At 40.9% G+C, this 27182-nt stretch overlaps 1 protein-coding gene across 2 annotated transcripts in view; it reads left to right on the forward strand.

The window, feature by feature from the left end:
• The first annotated feature begins 2822 nt into the window (after window positions 1–2822).
• Window positions 2823–27182, forward strand: part of sh3gl2a (SH3 domain containing GRB2 like 2a, endophilin A1) — a 37294-nt gene continuing 12934 nt past the window's right edge. For both annotated transcript variants that reach the window (XM_082537771.1, XM_082537772.1), the window contains exon 1: window positions 2823–3004. In XM_082537771.1, coding sequence (XP_082393897.1) covers window positions 2960–3004 — 45 coding nt within the window. In that variant the 5' untranslated portion in view covers window positions 2823–2959. The remainder of the gene's footprint in view (window positions 3005–27182) is intronic.

The raw sequence follows: 27182 nt of genomic DNA on the forward strand, positions 1-27182 counted from the left end.
GAGGCTGTTTTATTACGTTTTCATTTGTAAAATCTTAGAATTGAAAGGGTGTGTGATTTATTTTTATGACGGCTGTAGATGAGACAAACATCTGAGTTCAGCTCAGCTTCTGTGTGAAAAGTACAGCTGAGACTTAATGTCTCATGAGGTAAGACAGACGGTCACCTGAAGCAGCTGAGGAACCAAGCATTTCATAAGAGCTGCCTGCAGAAGGCCAGCGAGCAGGAAAACTGAGGATAGCACAACATTCACATCATTTATTCTACTGCAGCAGACAGACGGCACAAATCTCTGAGGCCACAATCATTTATTGTAATAATATGTGGCCTATTGCAAGGTCTGTGTTTCTCATGCGGTTCAGCGGTGCTGCATCATCTCTTACCGCTAGGTGGAAGCAGAGCAGTTTTATAATCTGGACTGTGGACAAACAAAACCGACTTTTCACCCCCCCACCCCCCCACCCCCAACCACAAAAAAAAGTTAGTATCAACTTTTAAATTATAACATTCAAGAAATTCTCGTGACAGGCCCATTGTCACTGTTCTTTTGTGAGCTTGGCCTTGGCCTTCCATTTCAGTGGCTGTTCACAGTGACACCCTTTCAAGATTAAGTTATGTCACTAAATTAAAATCACTACTTTTTTGGGCTTTTGTTTCTTTGCTATTTTAGTAACAGAAACAGAAATAATAAACATAAATGAATAAACCCGCTTCTAAACCCGTGTTCGGGGATTCACCACATGGTGGCGCCACTAACACAGCAAATGCTCCTCATTTAACCAGTTCTGATGTTCTGTGGTGTAATGCCTGGTTATTACTAGAGTATACACAAAGAAAAAATAATAATAAAGAAACTGGTGAAGATTACAGTTTGTAATTTAGCCAGAATACTTAAAAGTCCTCTCCGTTTACTACATTCGCATTAAAGCGCAAATGCGTCCACTGTGTGAGGTGTTCGTATTTTACATAAGAAAATAGAAATATTGCTCTTTACTCTAAAATGTAAAGCGGCCTATGAACATATTGCGTGGTCTCCCTGCACATACTGTGGTCTGATCGTAGAGACCTTCGGTTGTTACTTTGGTGCTGCCAGCGCTTCTGCACTTCTTACACCCACTATGCGCCCTGCTGCTGAGAAGCACTCCTCCCACCACAGACAAATGGACACAGTATAACTTTTACCACCTGTCGTTTACATTTCGCCGGTTGTGCTTTGTTTTCCGAAACAAGTTATACATTTGAATGCTTGCGTTTATCTAGTTTGTAAGATGATTGCGCCTTTTAGAGTTAATTTTCTCGACTGCGCGCTTAGGATTCGTTTCATTTAAGTATGTCACGGCCGCAGATATGGCCACATTTACGATTTCATGGCCAATTTTGTGATCGTCGCTCCGAGCCTAATTCAAATACTCTAACCTCGGCCATGTGGGATGCGTCTCTGACTGTCTGCACAAGTGGCCAGCAGACAGTAGACTAGCCATCTGGCGCCGTAGGGGGTGCCGCTGCTGACAAATGTGTGCAGGTGACTTGTTTGTTTGAATTCAGACCCGCTGCTCGCATTGGTCCTGCATTTTTGAGCAGACTTTTCATTGTTTTAATGGATGCAATGATTAATGGACTGAGTATGGATCTGAGAGGTGATGGACTCACGCGTAAGCGCGCGTGTGTGTGTGTGTGTGTGTGTGTGTGTGTGTGTGTGTGTGAAAACTTCTGATATTTTTTTTTACACCATAACACTGAGTGTGCGCAAGTTACTAGCTAAGTCTTATAGGTGTGATGGAACGTGACAGTGAATTTCTGCACTTCATTTAATTTTCTGTGTGAGTCGATGCCAAAACAGTTTTTGCACCATGACGCACGAGTAGGCTGCATTTAATACACTGAGTAAGAAGTACAGAAGTGATATGATTTGGATAGTCGGGAACTGACATTTTTTCTGAGTTCTGGGTTTTTTCCCCAGAATTTATGTTATAAAATACCTTAAAAATAAAAACAAGACAAATATAAACACACAAAATGACTTTAAAAGTCTAACATTGTCTGTTCTACGAGTGGTTAATAAAATAGAGTTCTGCTAAATGTTGTATAGGTAAGATGGTTTTAATGTTGCTTTTTTAATTTCTTTCTCATGTTTGCCTCACTGCTATAGTCTCCTCTGCGCTCTGAAAGCTTGTGTAGGTACACGCATATTTAGTATGGTACATTGCTTTTTTTCAATTAATAGTCAGTATTGCAGCCGAACCTGCAGTGTAACCATTCATTATGGCTCTGTGACACTTAGAGACTTTCTTAAGGGAGATAATAGTAATTATTGGTTTGCTGTAGTCTGGTTGTCCGGGGTGGCACGGCTCTCTCCCTTGAGAGATGGGCGCTGTCCAGGGTGCTGGAGATGCTGAAACGCAGAGGTGTAAAGGTCATATTTATTTATTTATTTATTTATTTATTTATTTATTTATTCTTTTCTTTCTTTCCTGTCTCCCACGGGAACCGTTCACACATCACATTTGGGCACAGTGCCCCTCACCAACACATGTAGCTCTACCACCTAGATCCTCTCCAATCACTGAGACATGAAGAGCAATGTCATCCTTTTTCTTGGTATCGCATCACGTTAGTCTCGCGTCCTTTCTGCTAAACGAGCTTAGATTAGAAATACCTCAGCCCCCTTTTTAGAGTTCAGCTGTAGTGAGGTGGCGGCCGCTTTAAACTGAGCAGGCTTCGACGTCAGAGCCGTTTAAGACATGTGGTTTTGACATCCAATAGCCTGATAAGGGCTTTAGCACCCCCCCCCCCCCCCCCCCCCCCCCCCCCCTTCTCGCAGGAGATCCCTCTGGTGAAGACCAGTGTAGACGGGAGTTAGCCACGGCTGCAAGATCACCAGATTCAATTAGGAGCGAGATTCCCTGCTCACACCTGCAGCAGCACTTCGTATTCCCAGCTAGAACCTCGATTTAGCGAACATGTCTGTAGCGGGGCTGAAAAAGCAATTCCACAAAGCCACTCAGGTAAGAAGATGCGGCGTACGGTGCTCCGGCTCTCACTAGATCTTCCACTTACAGTGTCACGTTGTCTGGGGGAGGAGGAGTGGCGTAAGGTTTGGAAAAGCAGAGATTCATCCCCAACACAGTGATGATTAATTCACGCTAAATGTCGCTGCATTAACACGCAGTGTTGTTGCGAGTCGTGCTCCATTTATCACCTACAACCTCTGGTGTTTTTGTGGTTCTGGGGTGCACTCCGCTGAAAACACTGGCGTGCTGCAGCACTGCACCAACGGGAGAATGCATCAGTCGTGTTTGACTCCGGTGGTTATTCAGTGCGTGACGGGGAAAACACGATAATTATTCAGTGCCACGCTTTTTGCGTGTCCATCTGGGAGCCAGATGGCACAACACTGTGATGACAGTGATGTCGGGAACGTCGGTTCTTCTCCGTACCCTTCAGATGACATTCCGCGCTGACAAGCATCGGAGCTGCAGCTCATGCTTGTCGCTCACTCTTGCAATGCGCAAGTTGTGGCCCTGAAATGAAGGACGAGTTAAGTACAGGAGACACTCCGAGGCGCACCTCGTTATGCAATCGTTAAGTGCGCCTTGGCGGAAATCCGCTCCTACCAGCATCGGCACGCCATGACCTCTGCGCCCTCTAAATGCACTTATCGCCTTTTGCGGGACACCAGGTGATAAATTGAATTAAGCATTCCCCATCCATCACTGAATCATCGGTTATTATTATTATTATTATTATTATTATTATTATTGTAAGGCGCAAGCCCACCGCAAAGGTATTCTGTTCAAGGTTACCCAAAGCGCTTTCTCAACCCTCTCATTTTAGGCTAGTCGTGTATTATTATGTTATTTCAGGTCAAAGTGCACAACCTGAAGGTTTAATCACCTTTAACTCGGGAGCCAGTCAGAGTGCTCTTAAGTGAGACCTTGAATGTATGGGCTCATCAGCAGCTCAAAGGCCTTGAGTGAGTTTTATTTCCTCTAGCTTGGAAACTTCGGGAGGTTTTCCATTTATAGGGCTGAGTCACAATGACACTGTCCATTAGCTTCAGGGCCCTCACTGCAAGACACACAGAGCCTGTGTGAGTCACACACACACACATGTGTGCCCTCCCCCTCATTGTTCAGCAGTTTATTCAATCTCAGAATGGCCTTAGTGACAAGTCTCACTTTGCATTGTTCTTCAACTTTATGAGCAGCTGTCTCTGAGATGGAGGGGAATAGTGCGTTGAATGTGACAGTAATAATCACATGTCTATTCAAGGTCTCTGCCTGGAGATACTGAACACTCTTAATTGCAGGTTGAAACTGACTAACTGAGAATTAAGTAGCAGCTCGTGAGGAGAGGAGTTTACTGAAACAATTGGCAGCTCGAGATCCAATATCGACATGCAGTAGACTCTGTTATTGTTTTTTCATTTGTTTTTCACATCTCCCAACATGAGTCATTTATATTACTGCTAATGTCACACTGACATTTGTAAGGCCTGTGTTGATAATGAATCATACATTCTGACTGCATGTTCCCAAAGAGCAGTGCTTGCAGATCACCGCTAGGTGCGTTATGTTTGGAAGACTGGATCGGGTTCGAGTGTTAAATAAAAGACAAAGTGAAGTAATTGGGAACAATCTCAAATTGCTGTTAACACATTTCTCAGTTTTAATCAAGAGCTCATTTTATCTGATTTGAAATAGACAGCAGCCCACACAGGGCATTGGATGGCTGCACTGATTGTGTTAATTCTGTGTGATGAGTCTATTGTCACCCATTAGCACGCCCTCCCTCTCCTTGCAGATGTTCCTTTCTCGTCATCAGATGAATCTGTGTGTGTGTGTGTGTGTGTGCGTGTGTGTGTGTGTGCGTGTGTGTGTGTGTGTGGGTGTGTGTGTGTGTGCGTGCGTGCAGGCGCAAGAGAGTAAAAGAGAGGTGGGGATACACATAAGCATTTGTAAATATGCATAGATTTATGTGGATCTGTGCATGCATAAAGAGGTGTTGTTGACTGTCTAAATATGCAGTAACTGTATCTGAACTTGAAGATTTTTACTTGGTGCTGTCTTCAATAATCTGTTTTATTCCCAGTGTGATTTAATCAGCTTTAGGCTCACAGTGTGTCGTCTCTGTGGTCTCCTGCTGTCTGTTCCTCAACATTATACACACACACACACACACACACACACACACACACACACACACACACACACACACACACAGTCCTCTTCCACAGAATCCCAGTGGCAGAAGGTTCCCCTCAACCCCTCTGTTCCTGTGCCACAGCCTTGTAATCCAAGCCCAGACTTATGTGGGAAGCAACCCAGCAAGCTGGCTAGTTGTACACAGATGACAAATGTTGCTCAACCATACTTTAAGAAGACAGTCACACAACATGAGAAGACGTCGTCAATGCATGAAGTGTTAGAATCGGAGATTCATAATGGTCAGAAAGCAGTAATAAACAATCTATATCCATACCTGCTTTGTTTTTTTACTTCAATTGTTTTATCATTGCCACGTCTCAGTGCAGGCTAGAGGCAATAAGCCACAGCATTAAAATCATATGCCTGATATTGTGTAAGTCCCCGTAGTGCCACTAAAACACCTCTGACCTATCAGGACACGGATGCAGAACCTGTAGTGTTGTCCTGTGGCGTCTGGCACGGGGCTGCAGGAGGAGATGATTTGAGTCCTGTGAGTTGCAGGTCAGTGCTTGGTCCGTGATGCATGTTAAAGTGAAGTCAGGAAGCCTGAACTGATTACCTGTGTTATTCACAATTGATTGATTTTCCATACTCTGGCTAATCAGTGAATAAAAGTTCCCAGATCAACTTTAGACCATTTTTAAGCAAATATGCCCCCAAAAATTCTCTGGTTGGGGTGTCCCAGTAACATTTACTGGTTCTTGTGGTGTTATATGACTGGAAAATAAATTTGGGGATTTGATGGATGTTCCCTCCACTGTGGTCAAGTGCTCGTTTACAGGGGGTCGTTTGATTGTTGGGGTTTTCTCTCTATGATTTGAGGGTCTGTAACTAACAATGTAAAGCACCTTGAGGCCTCGAGCACCTTATTATTCAGTTTATTGAAAAATAAGATCAAAATGACAGATTAACAATTCATATCAAATAGTTGATTTTTTTCAGCAATGATATACTATAACAGATGTTACTGCATATTAAGTTATATAAAAATTAAGTTCAGGAACATCAAATAGATGATATACCCACACAAGCAGGCCTGTATACATCACTTATGGAGTGATTGTTTGAAAATCCAAAACCACACTAACATCAAAATGTTTTAGATGTGAACTGGAATTTTTTTTATCCTAAAATGCTGCATCGACCTTTTAGCCCAATGTGTCTCTAATTGCTAATTATCTGTGCAGCTTCAGTCTGGAGTTGAGGACTATGGCGTCTGCTGTATGAGCAACAGCAAATCCTCGTTTTAGTGGAGGAGGAAGATGCATTTCTTTATTGTAGACACTGCTGAGAAAAACGGCTCATGAAAGGCAGAATACCCTGAAGTTAACTGCGACTTCAGTGCGAAGTACACACACGCAAACTCAGTTTCACCTTTTCACATGCATCACAGAGTAATTTATTTCACACAAGCATAATCACACTTTTCTCTGACAGAATACATCTCTCTCCCTCGCTCAAGGACATCGATGCCCTGTGTGCTGCATTAATAATGGGGGCCATTTTAAAAAGAAGTGAAGCACGGGGGCATGAAGGGTAAAACCCAGCAGGGTCCCTAGGAATAGCTTTTTTTAAAAACTTTCTTCATTTAATCTGCAATCCATTAGTCATTCTCACTATGTGATGTAACTCAGCACATGCTATAATAGGTTATAATACCTCGAAAGTGTTTGTATTTCATTTAAACCTGCTATAACGACAGCACAGTGTATTCTTCCCCTTTTGTGTTTAAGCTCACAAGCAGCGTTTCCAACCATCTTATTTTTAAAGGTGATGATCTCTGGCTTAATACGTCACAAGTCAACTCCACCTCGGAGTCAAATGAGTCACGCTTAGAGCAGATTCTACTCTCACGATGCCACCGTCGCTTTCAGGTGAGCACATTTTTATCTCGGTCCTGCAAGCAGGAAGACGAAAATCTGTTCATCAAATAGAAGCTGCAAGAGAGAGGAGGGAGGGAGGATGAGCAGGAAAGCTTGAGAACGTGTGGCAGAACCAGTGAGAGATGAAAAAATAAAGCGAGTCTTTGGGGGGTTTCACTCTTGCAGGCTTTTCGGATAAAATGGTTTCTTTGCTTCTTGTCAGTGTCAGAAAGAAGCTGACGAGTTTCCAAGTTTGGCTCCCTTCGTATGAGTCACGCTTGCATCTAAAACATAGTGAGTCTAAAGAGGTTTAATCCAGTTTGTTTCATGCCATGTTGGAATATTTAGCTTCTTGTTGCATAAAATGTATTCTGAAAATGACTGAAATTACGCATGTGTGTAGAGCTCGCTCCTGTCTGCATTACATGTGCATCTCAACCGTACCTCACACACTGCAGAGACCGTTATCTCGATCCAGACTCGTGGCTGTTCTGCATATGCACTACCCACGTTTTCAGCCTGTTCTTGGGTAATGATCAACACAATGTTGCAATACAGTTTATTAACTATAGTATAGCACACATCAATGTGAGTAAAAATGTGCGCATTGACATGATAACAGTATAATTTGGAATCAACCTGCACTACTTTTTAAATCTATGCACTGGTATATTTGGGTAATAACGCCACCTTTTATGTTTCCGTGGATGCCAAAAGATGGAAATCAGTGGTGAGGATGCAGTTGAGGAACAGAAATACAAGCAGCCTTGATCTGTTTGCAAATGAAATTGTCTGTGAAGATAGTTTAGCTACATGTCGATGAGTGATTGTTGGATTCTATGGCTGTCTGCGAGCCGTTACGAGTTGTAAAATCAAGAGGCAGTTATTAGATTTGAACGTCGTATATTTCTTGCAGTGGGTAATGGGAGTCGTGATCCTTTATTTAGCAGTCAGGCCTGGTTCTACTGGAGATTTCCCAGCGTGTGTGCTGAATGCTAATATAACAGCTACACACGTGCCACTCTGATTTATGCTTCTTGAAAAACTGGGCGGTTCATTGTAGTTTGTGGGTGAAAGGCAAATTCTTTAGCATGTAACACTGTGTGTGTATATCTTTCCAGTATCATCTCTTGGTTCTGGAAAAGTATGCAGTGACAAAATGTGAACGCCCGTGGACGGACACCCATGCGAGCCTGGGGATAGCAGCAGGGTCTGTGGATGTGATTGACGCCTGCAGGGCTTTAGGGCAGCAGATTGCAAGTGGGTGACTCATTCAGCCTGGATCCTCGCTATAGGCCTACTGCAGTGCACCGTAAAACAGATCCAGCTGGGAGATAACAGATGGGGCGGGAGGAACAACAAGAGTGAAGCAAGGATAAGAGATAAGAAAAGCAATGAAGAGGAGGATAGCAAGCATCCTTGTGCTGATAGGGAGTGGCACAGAGGCAGAGGGAGAATTCAGCCAAGAGATGCTGAAGGCTGCAGCAGAAGGACAAACTCTCCGAAGTCAAGAGAGAGTGTGGAGGACAGAAAAGCTCTGCAGGGATTTACTCACATGCAGGCTGTAGGGAAAAAATGCAGCTCAATGCTGAATTTTGACAATTGACAGGATCCTTTTTTTACTTCTAAATTCTGGGTGAGGCTGCAGCTTACATTTTCTCAGTTATTTGATGGATTATTTCTATTAATTGGCCAAAATATTTTTTTCTAAATATCAGAAATTTCACACAGTGTAAAACAGAGATGGCATGGGAAACAGCCTGTTCTTGCTTTTGAAAGGGTTAGAAAAACAGCACCACTTTGATGGCAGAGCTTAAATTGTAGTCAAATGGTGCCTCTCATGCTGTAATCACATATAAGTCACATGCAGCACACTTCTAAAGTGGGCCGGACCAGTAAAACTTCCCCTTCTTTCAGTGAAAAGATGTTTAACCACACATTTAATCCACGAGAAGATATCTTAATATAAGAACTGCAAATCCAACATTGCTGTTTTTCTCAGTTTTTCCACACGATAAAGAGACACTGCTCCAGTTAATGAAAGAAATCTTTAACCTAAGGAATAAAGGTGTCGTTCATTGCCTAGACTGGACTGTAATTATACAATTAAAAGTTTCTGTAAAAAAATTTTGACCCATTGTTTAAAAACATCCTATAGTCAGGAGTGAAAAACAGGAACTTTGACACTGCTCTAGGCTCTGTATGATGTCATTGAGAGCATAAATCCTCAACATGCTCTCACACAGCTCTGGCTGTGAGCCCAGAAGTCCCTCTCACTTGACAGGTTCAACCTGAAAACCATCTGTTTGCGAAGAGCAGCCAATCATAAGACACTGTGAGGAGGAGGGAGGGGAGGGGCTTAACATGAGATGATGAGATCAATAAGAGCTGTAATTGAACTGAATCATTCCAGGCTAATAGAGTCCAAAATAGCAAGATTGAGCTGCAGTACCATGTTGCATAAAATATCCCATTTAAGGTTATAGAACAAACCCAAGGTGGCACTTATGGGAATCTTTACTGTTAATAAATACTTGATTTCTGGTCTGTGACAGAAAAGACATGCAGGAGACTACAAACAGGTGCTGTACTCTTCCTGCTTCGTGTCATATGTGGCACGCTTCTTCCTGCACGTACATCATGAGGTGAAATGTCCTCCAAAGGCCTGGAAGCTCTCTCTTTAAGTCAACACAGTGAATCCAGGTTTGGCCGGCAGTGGATCAGCAATGCAGTAAAAGCAGTGCTGCACTGGATCCAGTCCAGCAGCAGTACCTGCATTAATATCCCTCTCATCTTTTTATCTCCTTTATTTCTCCCCTTCATTGGTGCTTCTAATTATCTGCACTTGCTTGTCATTTTCCTCCCAGCTAAATATCAAACTTTTCTGCAGTGCCCTTCTACCTTTTGTGTAAAGTTCCAAGATATATAATGTTTGATTTTTGTCTTCAAACTGGAAGATTTTTCACTGGTTCTAACACAGTTTTGCCGTATATTGCACAGCACACGTGCAAACTCTTGTTTTCTTATTAGGCGTGCTTCAGAAAGAAATTTAGACCTTCACATAGATATATCAAAGTAACCGTGACAGGTTTTCGTCCAGTGTGAAAGTCAAACGCCACCTCCATCACCACACCTCAAACAAATCATTAATTTCCCTGACACTGCATTAATCCTAAAGATAGTATTACGACAAGTTTTTATTGACCTTTGAGCGTGTGACCAGCTTTCTCCAGAGCTGCTGCCACACATTTCAGGGAAAGGGTGTCTCCAAAAACAACACAGTAACAGATCTGACACGCTGTATATCTAACTAAATCCTGTATGTTTACTTAAATTATTTAATCGGGTTTAAGCCGCTGAAAACCACCAGCAGCAGCCCACGGAGAGCTTGTGGACTGAGCACTGGCCTTTGGAGTTGCCATTGTTCTGACGTCAGGTTTTTGTTCTGTGGGTTAAAGACAGTCACGACCTGCAGCGTTCCCCATATTCCCTATTATTAGCTCGTCCAGTGACTGGGTGCTGTCGGCACATTGGACATTTTAAATATGCAGAGCAAACGTGAATGAACATTGTTTAGCCAGCTAGATATCTGTCAGAGAAGAAGGTGTGCGGAGTGAAAACATTGGTGCCCGGTGTTCTGCTATTTCAGTCATTCTTATTTTGACAGCAGCAGTCGCTAGAGGTTCCTTTTTTCTTTTTTCTTTCTTCCTGCAGTTTCTTTACCGTCCGTGGTTTCTCCTTTCACTCCTTCCTCATCCTCTTTCTCTCGCTCAGCATCAGTATTCAGGCCATGGTGGATGTTTTATTCATATTATGTATTCCTGGCATCAGCCACTGCAAGAGACACTAGCTTAGACTTGGGGCCGGTAAAAAGGAACTCTCAGTACCTGTTACTAAGAATTAGGAGAAGGTTATCCTCACCACACTTAATTAATAAGAAAAATGAGCATTTTCCCATTTTAAATATGTTTTTATAAGATTTTCCTGTGTGAGGATTGTGAAGCAAAGTGTTTTATTCTTGCAGACAGAGATAGGACTGACGTCTACTTCAGGAGCATTCAGGTCACATCATTATTACCTGCATTTTTAACCCTGAAGAATGCAGAAGATTTCCCTGTAAACCTGCTTATCCCACTGATTGTTGAGCTGCCTACATGCTTGGACATGTTGAAGAGGCACTGCAACATAATTTAGGGACACGTATGCTTTTATTGTGCATTCACTTGGAATTAGAGGTCATGTTTAAGTCACATAAAAGCACCTTGTTTTAGATTTAAGCAGAAAAAAAGGTGTTAATTATACTTTTACAGCATTACTGAGAACACATCTGACAGGCAGTGATAGTTCGTAGCCAAGTACTCCACTTATATTAAATTATTAGATCCATTTCCAGTTTTTATTCCTACTTTTTCATTTATTTATTTTCATTTTATTTATCTTTATTTTATATTATTTTATATTTTCCGATAGGCTGAACAGCGTTACAGATTAAAGCTGTTACCCCCGATCACTGTGACCACTTCCTCTGGGGCATCAACTAAGCAGCGAGCAGTTCTTCTAAACAGATTTTTCTCTATTCAGATGTTTCATTATGTCAAATATTTAATAAAGAAAGAAAAATTACAAAAAATATCAGATAATACAGTTATTGTTGCACAAATTTGTTTTTCATGTGTAATATTGGTAAAGGAATTTTCTGTGGTTGATTTTTATTTTTCAGTTGTTGTATTTCTGTTTGAATGAAGAAGCTCTTCTTGTCCATTATACCGGATGGGTTTCATTCCCTGACTGCAGATGGTGTGTGTGTGTGTGTGTGTGTGTGTGTGTGTGTGTGTGTGTGAAAGCAATTGAAAAATAAAGAAAATCTAGGAAAAGTGGGTTATTTTGTGAAGAGAGAGCAGGAAGAGATGAGAGGAGGAAGTAATGGAGTTAAATGGAGAGAAGTGGAGGATGCTGGGAACAGAGCTGATGAGGAGGCAGCGCTTTGTGTCCCCAGTTTAATGCCTAATTTGGCTCATGAAGGGGCAGTAATGAGGATCGGGAACAGAACACGCTTTATTGTACTTACATGTCTGATAAAGCAGCTCTCCGGGTGTTTTGAGAGGGGGGTATGTCAGGACGTGACAAGGTGGGGTCCTTCTGTTTTTTATTTGTTTGTTTCTTTAAAACAACACCAACAACCTCAGCATCCCCCACCCCCTCCCCCAAACAGAAAATGCATGTTTCCATCCTAGACGTGGACACACAAAAAACACTCACTCGCCTCGTGCCCAGACAACAGCCTCGCACCAGCTGTGGGGGTAAGACCGAATGGCTTGTCAGGGATTATGCTCAGATTAATCGGAGCACAGTGACTTTGCATCATATTTGAGCTGTGTGCGAGCCAAAATCAGGGCGCTGCACGGTAATCTGCGAAACGTGCAGCATGTGCCGGACAAGACCGCAAAATAGACCATGTGACAGAGGTTCACGACTCTGCCATCAGGCTGTTTTGGGGGTTTATTTTTTGTGGATTCATTTAGCAATTTAAGTGCTGATGCCCTACATGATTAACAACCTTTTTTTTTTAATTTATCAAGCTATATGTTAAGATTATTACAAATGATGTGAGAATAGAGATAAAACATCTGTTTTACTATAATCCTATTATAAATATGGCCTCAAAATGTTCATTTTATTAGTAATAAATCATTCTAATTAAACATTCACTATAATGTCCTATAATTGCCTTCATGTTATTCTTTGCTGTGCGGTGGGGTAATTATTTATTTGGCTCAATGCGCTGTATAAACAATCCTCTTCATCACCTTCCAGATTTATAAAAATGTGCCACAGGCTTGGCGGTAAATTGTTATTTTTCTGATGCTCAGACTCAATATGGCAAACACCACCCACAGACAAAGCTGTAGATGAGGCACCTTGAATTAAAAGCCAATATAAGATGGCTTTTTAATCAGAAAGAGGCTGTAGACTTGTGTGTCTCTGCAGTCATGAAACAAGGTGTTTGCCGAAGACATTTAAATAAATTATTACAGGATGATGATCATGTGCATTTTGCAGGAAGCGAGTCAAGAAGGTATGGCAGTTCTAGAAGAATCGTAATGTGGGGAACACTTCAGTTTTAATCAATCCTAAGTGCATTTAATAGTTTACAACACAATATGATGTAGTACTGAACATTCAGCCTCCCACCAGGTGACCAGTGCAATCGCCTTGTGACCTGATGTCGTCACCCAGAAGTTGAAGGTGCAAGTACTTTCAGTCAGTCACCAAATGCAAAAAAAAGTAGCAAAATTAAGTTGCAGCTTATATTTTTTTTTTTTAGGTATCTTTTGCTGCAGTGGAACACAAATAGAAAAATTAGCCTCAACACTCAAAACCTCAAAGGATGTGCAGTTCTGAGCATCACCTCATAAATTATTGATTTAACCTGCTGAGTTTGCATGAGCACAAACAGGAACTGCAGACCACCTCCTGCCTTTTAAGCTTGAACAAAAACTAAACCTTCAAAATTGTTCTGAAAGGCTGCAGTTTTACTGAAGCGAGCTTAATAAACTGGCGACTGAGTGCGTAATGACCTTCAACGAGGAGTTTTTAGCATGTCATTGCATGCTGTTTATGTCAGTATCCATTTTTAAATCTTTGAATTTACGTGCCTGCAGCATCCTTCCTGTTTATTTTCTCAATGCTGATTTTAATCAGCTGTCACTAACAAAACAGTCTCAAATTCCCACTTGGCAGAAATCTGAAATAAAAATAACTAATTATGTTAAAATAGGACGACGACCAGAAAATTATTCTATACTTATCCTTTCATCTTGAGATGTTTTTATATGTTTTGCTATATTTTATGGTCGTCAGAATTCAGTTGCTTTTACATAAATGTGAAGGTGAAGCAGAAGTCCTCGTTGTTCTGTTGCATTTCTGTTTTTCTCTTCTCTCCTGTCATGACCTCCTTTTTGGGCAGGAAATCTAATCAAACCAGACCGGCCTTGAAAGGCAGACAGTCAATATCAAATATACAAAACGCCGGACTGGCGAGGCTTTTCAATTTCCTCAGCTTTTATTAGGTACGGATTGATGACATCGTGTAATTTGTGAGTTATTTCTGCAGTGAGATTGAAAATTTGTGTCTCGGAGAAGGAATCGGGTTTGTTTGTTTCTTTATTTATTTGTTTATTTTGAGGGTTTTTTGGATATTGGCATAAATGCATCACTGCTTGTTTTTACCCAACGCTGCTCCTAAATCATGGTTTAGCTTGATGGTAGCCTCATCAGCAATGTTAATCAACTGGGTTTAAAACAAAACAAAACAACAACATCATATTGGAGTCATGAAAGAAGAAGAAGAAGCAGAAGTAGAAAAAACATGGCAGGAAGTTCTTTTCATTAATAGCGTTTTTCAGTGGACACTGTCACAGCACACACACTCAGACACACTTGTTTCCACCTATTTGTTCTCCTGCTTTTCTTATCATCGTCATCACCATCACATGTCCTCACCTGTCACACTGTCACACACAGAGCTCTGCTTGATTCTGTTGCAGCTTTCTGTTATGCTGCATTACAATGCAATGCATTCAGATGGTAATTATAGTAGATTTTTAACAGAACTCAAACTCTGTGTATAGTTCATCTATAGTGCTGCCAGGAAGTATTTTCTTTTATATTAATCAGAAAATACAGAAGTCCCAAACACCATGTAGCTACAGCAATCTATGGCATCACTTCCTTTTGTCTTATGTAAACAGATAAGACCTGGAGTCATATCATCGAGCTAATTAATTATACTGACACACTATTAAAATTGAAGAGTAATGATAATACACTCTGTGACACCACAAGGCCGATTAATAAGCCAATATTTCTGCTTTTTTCTTTTTCCTGCAATATTTCATCTTTACTTAAAAAGTGGCAATGTCTCCGGTGTTGTGTGATATCATCGTTTATTCATAATCATTAATCACTCTGTGTTTCAGACTTGATGATCTTTTAATTACTTGTTTATTCCAACCAGCAGCCAAAACCCTGAACATGCTTTATTCTCTTTATCATCACATACATGAATCCTTATATTTGAGAGGCTGTGATTGTGTGAAACCTTTGATATTTTTTTTAAATAAATATCCGCCTTTTATCAAAGCTGTTCTCTCGAGATTGTCTGCTTAATTGATTAATCCTTACAGAAACGGTACAAACAGTACTGTTGTTTTGCACTGAGCCTCATTGTTAATGGTCATGTTTTCTGTGGGAGGACTGCTCTCTGTCAGTGACTGATAGCGTGGAGGGCAGTGAGGGGTTTTGCTTAGTTTTTAAATGAAGAATAAAGATCCAGGCCATTGAGTGCATGACTGCGTATATATGTGTGAGGCTGATTTTTGGTACAAGGTCAAACATTTTCTCAGCAGACGAGCCAGATTCATCGTTCCTGACGCGGAACTGTTTCCTCTGAGACGAACGATAACACACACACAACACAAAGAAATCAGAAGACACACAAAATGGCTGCTGTGTCTCTTTCACTGGTTTTAACAACTCCGACCGCCAAAATCTACAAGTCAGCTGGATCACATGTTCTCATAGGGAATGATGGGTTCTTAATATACCTGGATGACACTACTCACCAGCCACTTTATTAGGCACACCTTCCTTGTACCACTTTGAACCCCTTTTGCCTCAACTGCCTTAATAATTAATGACACAGATTCAAGAAGGTGCTGGAAACACTCCTCACTCCTCAGGTTTTCTGCTCTTAGCTCTGACAGGAGTGCCACCCGGTGTGGTCTTCTGCTTGCTTGACATTTTGTTCCTTCAGAGATATTCTAAATAACGTGGTTATTTGAGTTTGTGTTGCTGGATATTTTCTTTTTGTCAGACCATTCTCTGCAAACACTGGAGATGGTTGTTCAGGGAAGTGTCAGTACAGATGAGCAGTTTCTGAAATACTCAGACCAGCCCATCTGACACCAACAACCACGGCAGATTCAGAGTCACTTGCTGCAGTGTGATTGGTGAGTAGATATTTGCATTAACAAGCAGGTGTATCTAACAAAGTGGCCTGTGAGTGTCTAATATTCTGTTTCATATTCCGACACTTGCTATCTTCTCGGATGTTATGTTATGTTATTCAAACTGACATCACAACTTTAGCAGCAGTCGTAGTTACTATAGTTCATACATGGCACTGATAAGTCTAGTTGTTGAGACGACTTCTTCTTCTTTGTGTTTAGTAAACTGACAGTCAAGCGGAACTTTATACTCACAAGCAGGATAATTGATGTGGTCACAGAAGTGTGGATTACAGATGCGTGCCCACGCACACGGCACACTGCACACAGCACACAGCAGGTTGCAACTGAGCGCTTTAATAACGATCATTAATACGGATATTCAGCGTCCACTTCCTAGACAGCACCATCATTACACCCACACAGATATAACTCGCAGCACTGCTGTGTAAACAGAAAAATTATATCACTGTGAATCTATTGCACACACAGAAGGTGCCTTTCTGTTTGCTTATGTTTTAGAAAAAGTCAAGTCCTCAAAGCTCTGTCATTATCTCTACCGACAGACAAGCGAACGTGAAATGGAAATTGCGGTCTGGCAATCAAGTACAGCAAAACAGAACACCGACATGCTGCGATGTGCCATTAAACTTGTATTTGCATATTATGCAGGGCGTGTGTCTAAATAAAGGGTGAGTCACTCTATCTGAAGATGTAAAATATTTTTTTAGGGTCATGTTCCTCAGTGTCTGTTGGTGATAAATAAAAAGGAATGCCTCTACAATCTTACCTGTTTGCTGATTAAGGCCCCAGTTACACAGGCTTAGAGACCACTCAGTGACACCCCCACCCCACTGGCAACCGCTGGTTGCTAGGGAACAGTGTGTAATCCCTGACCATTTGGCAAGTGGTTGCTGGGGGTTGCTAGAGGTATCTTGGTGAAACTGGTTGCAAAGAGGTATATAGTGTCACATCAAAAACCTTCTTGGAATTGCTTTGGTCACTAGCAGTTTGCCACAGTCTTGTCTCAATAACAAACTACTCAGAGCAGTGGTAGACAAGTAAATTTGCCCTGAAAATGAGAGCTCACTTGTTTTAAATGCTTGCTGCAGGCAACCAATTAACAGTCTTGCTTTGAAGGAGACATTCTTAGTTACTGTTGTGTTGTAGACTTTTATCACATCCAGCTAGCAGTCAGCACATTGCAGTAGTATGCCAGTCTCCCACTACAATTTGCTTACCAGGAGCCCCAAAGCAATCCAGGAAGTTTTCTGCCACAAGCCTCAGTTTTATCCTAGCAAACTGCAACAATCTGCGGGCCCATTTCATATATTAACACTGTGATGGTTTGTTTTTGTAAATAACAAGCTAAATCCAGATATTTTTAGAACAAACTTGGGACTACCCAAAAGCCATAGACACAACCCCAGTGGAGAGGCCGTGATGCCCCTTCTATGATTTGCTAAAGCCCAATTCTCTCTGCTTCTTGTCTGTGAAACCAATTGGCATGTCACAGCCACAAAGCCTTCTGTCAACTAATTACTTAGATTACTGAATGATAAGAAGAAAGGGTCATTTAACTAATTAGAAAATGTATGTAAGACATGCTGTTGGCTCTAGTTAGTCAAAAGGTGCTACTTGTTAAGTAAAACTTACATGCAAACCAATCAAGTTTTAAACAGAGTAATTGTAATGTTTTCTTCAAAGCAAAGGCATTGTCACCAAGCTACTCAGTTCAACTTAGGCTGCAAAACTCCTTCCTCCCGAGAATCTTTAAACATTAACAGGCTGATAAAATGAAGTGAAACAAATGGACAATATCAATGATTCCAGGTTGATGATTTTAATTCATGATTAATCATTCATTAATTTAACTTAAGTTCATATCCTCCAACATGTGAACAATATACAGTCTTAGAAAGGGATAGAGAAGAAAAGAAACATGCAAAATTACATACAAAAAAACATTCTGATTAATTTACATGTTGAAAGGGAGTGGGAAGAAGTATACACTTATTTAATCCCACCCCTTTGCCATAAATTATCAGTGAATATTTAGTCAGCTTCCTTACTGATATAATTTGTAATAAAAATAGTGAACAGATTTCTGATATACTATATACTATAATATCACATCATGAATTTTTTGTTTGTTTGTTTTTAAATAGAGACATTCACTTAATTTAAATATTTTCCTTTTCTTTATAGATCGAGAAGATCATATTTTTATAACTCTTTTTGAACAGTTTTATGTTTGGACATTGCTTTAATTCCATATTCAGTTTGTTCCATAGTTTCACTCCATGAACAGAAACACAAAAGCCTTTTCTTGTAGTACGTACCTTCATTGTTTTGAAGTTACAAAAACCCCTTAAATTATAACTTCCTTCTTTCAAAAAAAACATACTCTGAATATTACCTGGCAGTTCTTTATTTTTTGCTTTGAATAGAATTTGTGCTGTTTGGAATTTCACTAGATCAGCAATTTTCAATATTTCAGACTGCAAAAATAGTGAGTTTGTATGTTCCCTATAACCTGCATTGTGGATGATTCGAATTGCTTTCTTTTGAAGAGTAAAAAGTGAATGTAATGTTGTTTTATAGTTATTGCCCCAGACCTCTGCACAATAGCTTAAGTTTGGTGAAACCAGTGAACAGTAGAGAATATGAAGTGATGTTCTGTCGAATACCTGTTTTGCCTTGTTTAGTACTGCAATGCTTCGTGATACTTTGGAATGGATATATCTTACGTGAGCTCTCCAGTTAAGTTTTTCATCTATTATTACCCCCAGAAATTTATTTTCACTGACTCTTTCAATATCAACACCATTTATTTGAATCTTTGCATTTGTATTTAAACTACTATTTCCAAATAACATCAGTTTAGATTTATTCAAATTTAATGATAATTTGTTTTTATCAAGCCAGAACTTCACTTTACTTATTTCATTAGTCATATCCTCCAATAAATTCTGCAGATCATCACCAGAGCAAAAAATGTTTGTATCGTCAGCAAAGAGAACCATTTTTAATACTTTGGACACTTTACAGATGTCGTTAATGTATAAGTTGAAGAATTTTGGACCCAAACCTGACCCTTGGGGTACACCACAAGCAATGTCCATACATAAGGAGCAACCACCATTTATTTTCACAAACTGCTTTCTGTCACTTAAATAACTCCGGACCCAATCTAAAACTACCCCTCTGACACCATAACGTTCCAGTTTTCTTATTAATATATCATGATCTATAGTGTCAAATGCCTTTGTCAAGTCTATGAATAACCCAGCCACATATTGCTTTTTGTCTATGGAATTTGTGATGTATTCTATTGAATCTAATTGAGCTTATCTATCAGTTGAGGTTCTCAGTCGTCAGCGTTTGAAATAACGACAGATGCACTTTTTCTTTTTGGTTCATGAAGACGTTTCAGCTTTCATCCAGGAGGTTTCGTCACTTCTAAAAGCCAATGGACCCCAGTGGGATTGTCCAGTTTGGGGGGGGTCCTGAGAGTTGTTGATCCACCCTGAAATCATGTGAGTAAAGGTGGGTTGAGAGAGGAGTGAAGGAGGGCCTACAGCACCAATTATCAGCCATCTGTATCTCAGCCTTGAGAGCTCCTCCCAGGCATTTCAACCCTCACACACACCTTGACTCATGTGACCTTATAACGCATATGATGGCAGGCAATGTTTCTCAGAGGAGTCACAACTTCGCCTCAGGAATGACATATGCCTTAATTCACACCTTGCCTCAACTGACTATTAACAACTTAAATGATTACAGCTGGGCTTTCAAGACCCCCTCCAAGGGGACAACTCCACCAGAGGTGGGGACTCTCCATCAGCTTAACTGAAGAAGCCTCTTGGATGAGAGATGAAACGTCTTAACCAACTAGAACGAACAGAAGTCCTGTTTCCTTTATTTTGGGGTCTGTTGTGCCAACTAACACTGGCAAATTGACACGTAAACGAGAATGATCAGCTTGCAGAACTGAGGGAACCTATATAGATGACAGCTGGAAGGAGCGTGTTTGGAGGCGTGGTCCTGCTCCTGAAATTCTGATACATAATCTCCAATTAAATATGTAAAAGTGCAGTGGGCAGTTTTCAGGGCCCTTTCTGTACATTTAGTAAATATTTTTCTTTTAGGTTTAAACAGTGAGTGACTGACAAAAAGACTTCATTAAACAGGTGAAATTAACAACTGAGTCAAAAGTGCACTGAGTGGATGGAAGAGGAACATGGTGAGTTTTTCACACGTTCATCTGCATCCAAGGCAGACCTACTGAGAATTTCATACTTTATGACCGAATCAGTCATATTTTTAACAGATGAAGGATTACTCTCCTGCATCACTGGGCCTGCCTTGCCTGAAATATGCTCATCAGCATAACTGCCGTAATTTGCAAAAATAAAACGGCACATTTTTAATATAATAGCCCGAGAATAACTCGTTACTATAAATAACTTTCAGTATGACAAATTTTGTCACGTGTGCAGTTGCTCATCCTCCGCCGTTGTCATGTCGTCATCATCACGAGTCCCACTGCTTGCAAACTCTGGCACGTTTTCACCACACAGACACACAGAGCCAGCTGGTTCTCACCCACCATCACTACCCCCCACCGCCACCCATCCCTCTTCTCTTTCCTCCCTCTCTTCCCCCAGTTACTGAGCAATACATGGAAGGATGTGTGCACAGCTATCTCCCCAGCTACAGACTCATCCCTGCTGTTACATAAGTGCCACGCAGAGGCTTACAAATCAGATTATAATAGCCATGGGCCACACTCTTAGAAAGGATGGAGGTTAGTGAAGCAACATGGCGGACCTATGGACTGCTGCTGGCAGTTTTGGAGAGAGATATGGCTGGCACCCTGTCGTGTCTGGGTGTTAGTCTACACTTGGTGTCTTACAGCTATTAAAAAAGGCCTCATGAGCCCTGCTTTTGTGTCCCGGTAGGTTGAGTGAGATTGTAGTCATCATTAGAACCAACAGTATTGCTGAATTTTGTCCCCACTAATACCTCACAAGGTCCTTGATGTTTAGCAGGATTACTATCATCCTAAAACGGCTGTGTCTGGAACAGCTAGCCCACCCACACGTCGTTTCTGAGTACTGCGATTTAAGAATAACGGAGGGATTTTCCTTGATTCCACGACAGCACAGGTCTACTAAATTGGGCGACATTACGCACTCACAGCTTCCTGGTGTTATGTCCTTAGAGATCCTGGTCAGCTGAGGTCAAAGTTTAGCAGCGTACTGCAGATTTCAGTTAAGGTGAATTCAGACAAATTGGTGAGTCAGAGCCCAAACTCGGAGCGTGGTGTTGCACGAGTTGCAAGACGATGAGAACATTGAGGCCTTGAGGGTATTTAGAGGTGAGAGAAAAAGCAGAACACGAGAGAGAAAAGGACGTGAGAGAAAAAAAGAAAAACCTCCTGGGCATTTTTATGTAGTTTTTTAAAAACATTTTTCTTTTTAATATTTTGTGAAGATTTGACAGTTCACTGTCGTATTCTCAGCTGACCTGAACATAGCCTTACCTCAGTGCTGTTTTTCACAACATAAAAGGAGGTAACGGACGAGGGAAAAAAGGTGATAAATGTACCAATTTAACCTTTGTACACACAAAATAAGAGTCGTGTGATGACTGTGTTGTTTTTACTCTGTAAAAATGTCTCCCACTATGGTGGGAAAAGGACAGCTCGGCGGCAGGTAACTGGATCAGGAGGGGAGGGATGTTTTAATTCTGACAGGAAGTGTATTGTCCAGCAGCAGGGGCTGTCCTGCTAATGGCTTCACTAATCACTCTTGTCATTTTTAATCTCCCTCTTCCACCCTGGGTGTATTTAAAGCAGGGGCCTCCGTGTGCCCAGCCTGGATTAGAATAGTGAGCAGGAAAGGAGGGGGGGAGGCATGGGAGGCAGCGGGGAGGAGAGTGGCATCAGCAGCACGCTCCTTGTGTGCCTCACATTATGTGCCATGTGACTAATGCTAATGCTAACAGCACTGTTTTAATACTGAATATACAAGTATGAAGAGGACAGGAGGATGGATGCACTTGGATTTACATTCATTTAGTCTAACAAGCAGGTACAAATGTAGATCTGCATCATAGACAAAGAGAACCTATAGGTCATTTAAATCAAATCTAAATTTATATCTTTTTATATTAAACCATGATCTCTGCAAGGCTTGTGGGATGTCAGCATTAAAAACCTCCGTGTATCCCATGGGTTTCTGTGTAATCGTATCCATACATGAAATCATTTGAAAAAAACAAACCTTTTTTGTAACAAAATATCGATTTCTGCTGTCCCTGTATCGATACATTATTAGCAAACAAAATATCACGATACTACACAGTATCGATTTTTTCCCCCACCCCTATTACATGCAGTCATATAGCTGTGTAAGCCATGTTAAATCTATTTATTGGTTTGTTTAATTTAGACCTGATATCAGGTAACATTCATTCGTGCCTCAGCGGCGCTTTCGGTTCAGTGGCACTTTGTAAATATTAGCATGCTGACAAACATAACTGAAATATGAAACATAGCATCAGTAACAGTGAATTTAGCTCTGTAGGTTTTTTTATAAAAGCAGAATTAAAATACCTTTAAAACATAAATGAAGCAAAATAAGTCTTAATAGGATTGTCCTTGCCCATAAAGTGCTTTGAATTGTGATGTTGTTTTTCAGGACTTCCATAAGATCTCTTCAGTTTTGCTTTGGTGGTGGTGGTAGTGGTGGTGGTGTTTTGGGGGGGGGGGGGGGGGGTCTTTACTTTACTAATATAAAACTTTGTATTTAGCATGCAGACAACAAAAAAAAGCCATGTTTATTTCCACCCACTCTTTCTATTTATAGCATTTACAGTGAAAGGTAGAAGATAAAATAAATATAAAAGACTACTGACTTGTTTTTAAATGTCTTCTGTATTAAACTGCACTTTTCTTAATGGTAATATTTTGATATAATAAGCTGAACCACCTCAGAAGCAGATTTCCAAACTGTGAATCATAAAAACACAAATGCATGTGTAGAAATATGAAAATAACAGCCTGACTGTTTGCGCCGGTGCAGCTATGATGATATAGAATTGATCACAGTGTGCTCTGCAGTTAGCGAAGTAATCTAATCCTGGACTTCCTTTTAAAAGCAACAGCAGACACTTTCTGTGTCAGCGTCAGCTCAGTTTCATTGCAGCCTTTTAAGAGTATTAACTGAGCCTGTCCTACACAGGTGTGAAAGCCTGCTCTTTAAAGTCTCCTGTTGTATTTGCCTACTGGGTTTTTAGTAATCCCTGTGGGCAGGTCTCTTAATCAAAAAGCAAGCAGTGATGGCCTGCTGGTGAATCATTGTTGGCAAATAAATATATAAATGTGAGATTCAGCACCTGGTAAAGGTTTTATTCTGGCAACGGTGTTGAATAAATCCTTTTAAAGTCAGGAGAAAGGCGCTGTGGTTCTTGCTGCAAGCTTGACTGCAGGATCAATACAACTCTCATATCCTTCACTAAAAGCCAAGCTGAAGCCACCGGCCAGGTAGCCAAGCCCAGCGAGAGCCTGTGTGGGAGAAACACTTGTGCTTGTTTAGCTGAAAAGATAGAAAACATACATCCTACTAGCACTCGTCTTACAAGTCAGAGTTTGCATAAAGTAATGTGATATAATTTGTCATTAAAAGTAGCTGCTTTCCAGATTGTGTTACAGTAGAGGACGTTAACCTGCCAGGAGAGAAGGCGGACGGTGCTAGCACTGCTAAAATTGGTGACATACTGGGTATCTGCTACACCCCAACCTTCTTCCATACTGGAGGAGCCGATGATACCTGCAACAGGGGAATATCAGCACATTTGTATAGTTATTTCTAAAACTAGTGTTTTGAAACGGATGCAAGACATTTTTATTTTTTACTAGTTTACTGTTTTTTGGGTGGGGGGGTTGCTGTCATCACAGCAACATGGCAGTGCAGCCATTGGCATTGTTGCCCAATAGCGCAAACATGTGAATCTCCGGGTTTTGTTTTGACATTTCTCTGTGGAGCTGGCATGTCCTTTCCTCCAGCTACTCTGGCTTCCTCCCACAGTCCAGACGTGCAAGTTAGGTTAATTAAGGATTTTAAAGTTGGCAAACTCCTGGCAACCACCGATCGCTGGCAAGACCTCCTTGTGACTGAATATAACAAACGCTCACCAGCTAATCCTCGCGCTGTAGTGGAAAGAGTGCGACGTAAAGTAGAAATAGAACGTTCACCTTATAAGAAAAACTGCATCTTTGCTGCAAGCAAAACATTTCAAAAGGCCTCTGTGAGTAAGGCCTAAATTGGCCTTACTCACAGAGTAAGTTAGATAAAGTGCATGCGGGCATAGAATAACGTGGGAAACAGAGAATGTTTATAATCAGAATACCAGTTTGTTCCATTCAGTTGCCGTATTTCACAGCTCACTGAGCTTATCTACCAATTTCTTCAGTACATGCTTTCCTCTGGTGGCAAATGCTCTGCAGTATAGGCTACTGCAATACATTCAATGCAAAATCTCCATAATAACAAATCTCATAAGCTACCACTTGCAAATACCACAGAATAGTGACCCCGGGCACCTTATAACAGCTGCAGGAGAAAACCTAAGATATAAGATAGCAACTGAAGAACCAATATGTTACTTATTACTTATTACTTGTTACTTATTTGTTTATTTATTTGGTAGTGTCCCCACAAGAAAGAAAAGGCATAAATAATTGTGAGTGTTAGTGCATTGCATGGCTAATGTGGCTAACATAATCATTAGCTTGATTGTAGATCAAAGCAGCCAATCAGAGGAGCTGCCTCTTATGATCTGTAAGCTAACAGCGGTTTTTCCATGATGAATCCATTCTCATCTCTGGAAATACTCTAGTTAGGTGAAAGGTGACACATGGGTAGAGTGTGCAGGTGGAAAGACATATGATCACTCGCTGTGACTGCTAGAAGGCCGTTAGTTTGAACTTTAGAAGCTGGGAGGGTAAAGTCCACTTTACGCCCAATCAAACTGGCATTTGTATCCTCACATACAGCTCTGTCTGGTAATGTCTTAAAAAGTTCAGGGGGTGGTGCATCTGTGAAATTGGCTCCTGAAAAGGGCAGAAACTCACTTGGATTTGAGCCTAAAGGAACTGAAACAATCGGTTTGAAACACAGACGTTGTAGAATGTAAGATTTTGAGCTGAAGCTTTTAAGATTTCATATTTCAGTGACTGGAATAAATTCCGTTTAAACCTGAGCAGGGTTTTAAATATGTTTTTACTGCTGATGTGAAGTGAAGTCATTGCCCCTGTCTGTCTAGAAAATCCTCCTCATCTGACAATATCACTCGTATCCCTGCCTTTTCTTTTAAAATCTGTACCTTCAATTTAAATTACACCTTAACTGACAGGGCAGGTTAGCTTGTGCAAAAAGACTTGTCACAATCTTAGCTGCGGATCTTATTCGCCTTGCACCGGTAATTTGTCTTGCAGCATGAAAAACAGACATCACACTTCAAAAAGAAAGTAATTTGGTAAAAATGATGATTAGCATGAACATAATTTAAAACACATAAATGCAAAAGCAAAAGAAAGAGCATGAGACGGTGGGTCCCGATGATTGGATTTACTTAATTACTTTTCATCAGAGTAAAATCTAGAACCTGAGAACTGAATCGATCTTATGAGTAAGGTGACCCGTTACATCATCATGCTCGGTTTTACTTTACTAAATCCTGTTATTTCCGCCAAAGTCTCTAAGAACGTAGACGCACTGTTAAAACATCCATATGGGAGCGTGTCAGGACATGCTGTCTGACCGTAGCGGTGACGTAACGGATCTTGAGACAGGGGAAGAAGAGCCTTTGGCAAGACCTCTGGGCTACTTTTCTCTCCCTATTTAGCATATTTAATCTAGTCTGATTTGCATTGTGTGGATGGCAGCCAGAGGAGAAAGAAATGGAGGGGGAGCATCTTTTTTTCTGGTTGGAGTCGGTGTTTTTTATTTTACCTCTTGTTCTGTGTGGTCTGCTGCTTTTGTGATGTCACTCCACCAATTTTAAATAATCCAACTATTATGGAGCGGATAACATTTTGTACAGACAGACAGTCCCTAGAAGATTAATCCTAGTAACTTTGATCCGTTGATCTTTGCTCTACACCACCATGAGAAAGAAATCTTCTGTTCAAAGTGAAAGGTCGTAAGGTTCAAATGACCTTTGGAGCATCATCAGGTCATAATTTTAATCTCTCAAAAAGAAATTATTGGAGTGATTACTGCAAGGTTGTGTCAGTTCTGCCCTGAAAAACCAAAACAGGCTTTTTACTGCTTGTTAGCGAATTTATGTAGCATATTCATGCTAGCATAGTAATTATAATTTTGTTAATGTGTTGAGACTGTGCCAGACACGACTGGACAGTCTTCATAAATTTTACCTCCTTTCCATTTGTTTGATCATTCTGATGTTTATTTTACTGCTTAACCATACTGCCATTTTTTAAGTAACAGGAAGAAATTTATTGATAATTGTGGTAGATCTATTTCTTTGTTTTTACCATCACCTGTTAAAAATACGTAGGGCCTTAGTCATAAAGGCCCGGAGACCAATCATGGGGGGGAAATGAGTATTCCTCAGCTGGGTGCGAGTGGTTCCTGGAGGTTGCTGGCTAAAGCTCCTGGTCAGTGCCCCTGTTAACCACCAGCTGCTAAGGAGAAGTGTTTATTCTGTGACCAGTTGGTGAGTGGTTACTGGCAGCTGCTAGTGTGAAGTTGACTGGATACAGTGCTGCCCAGAAAAACCTCCTTATGATTGCTTTGGTCACTAGCAGGTTGCCACAGTCTCCAGTAGTTGGCATGGAAAAAAGACTCACAGAAAGTTGTTTATTACTGCTGCAACCAGCGCATTTCTAAAAGTACAACATTTATTTTTTAATTAAACTCCCCCCGTTTCCAGATTGTGTCACACTTTATCAAGTTTCACTGCAGTTCGGAGAGTAAAAAGCGAGTCGGCATCTTCCATGCAAACTACTGGCAAGTGTAGAAATTTGCTGGAAACCAAAGCAAACACAAGGAGGTTTCTGGTGCGGCAGCC

Source organism: Aulonocara stuartgranti, assembly GCF_965226115.1.
Source record: "Aulonocara stuartgranti genome assembly, chromosome: 6".
NCBI lineage: Eukaryota > Metazoa > Chordata > Actinopteri > Cichliformes > Cichlidae > Aulonocara > Aulonocara stuartgranti.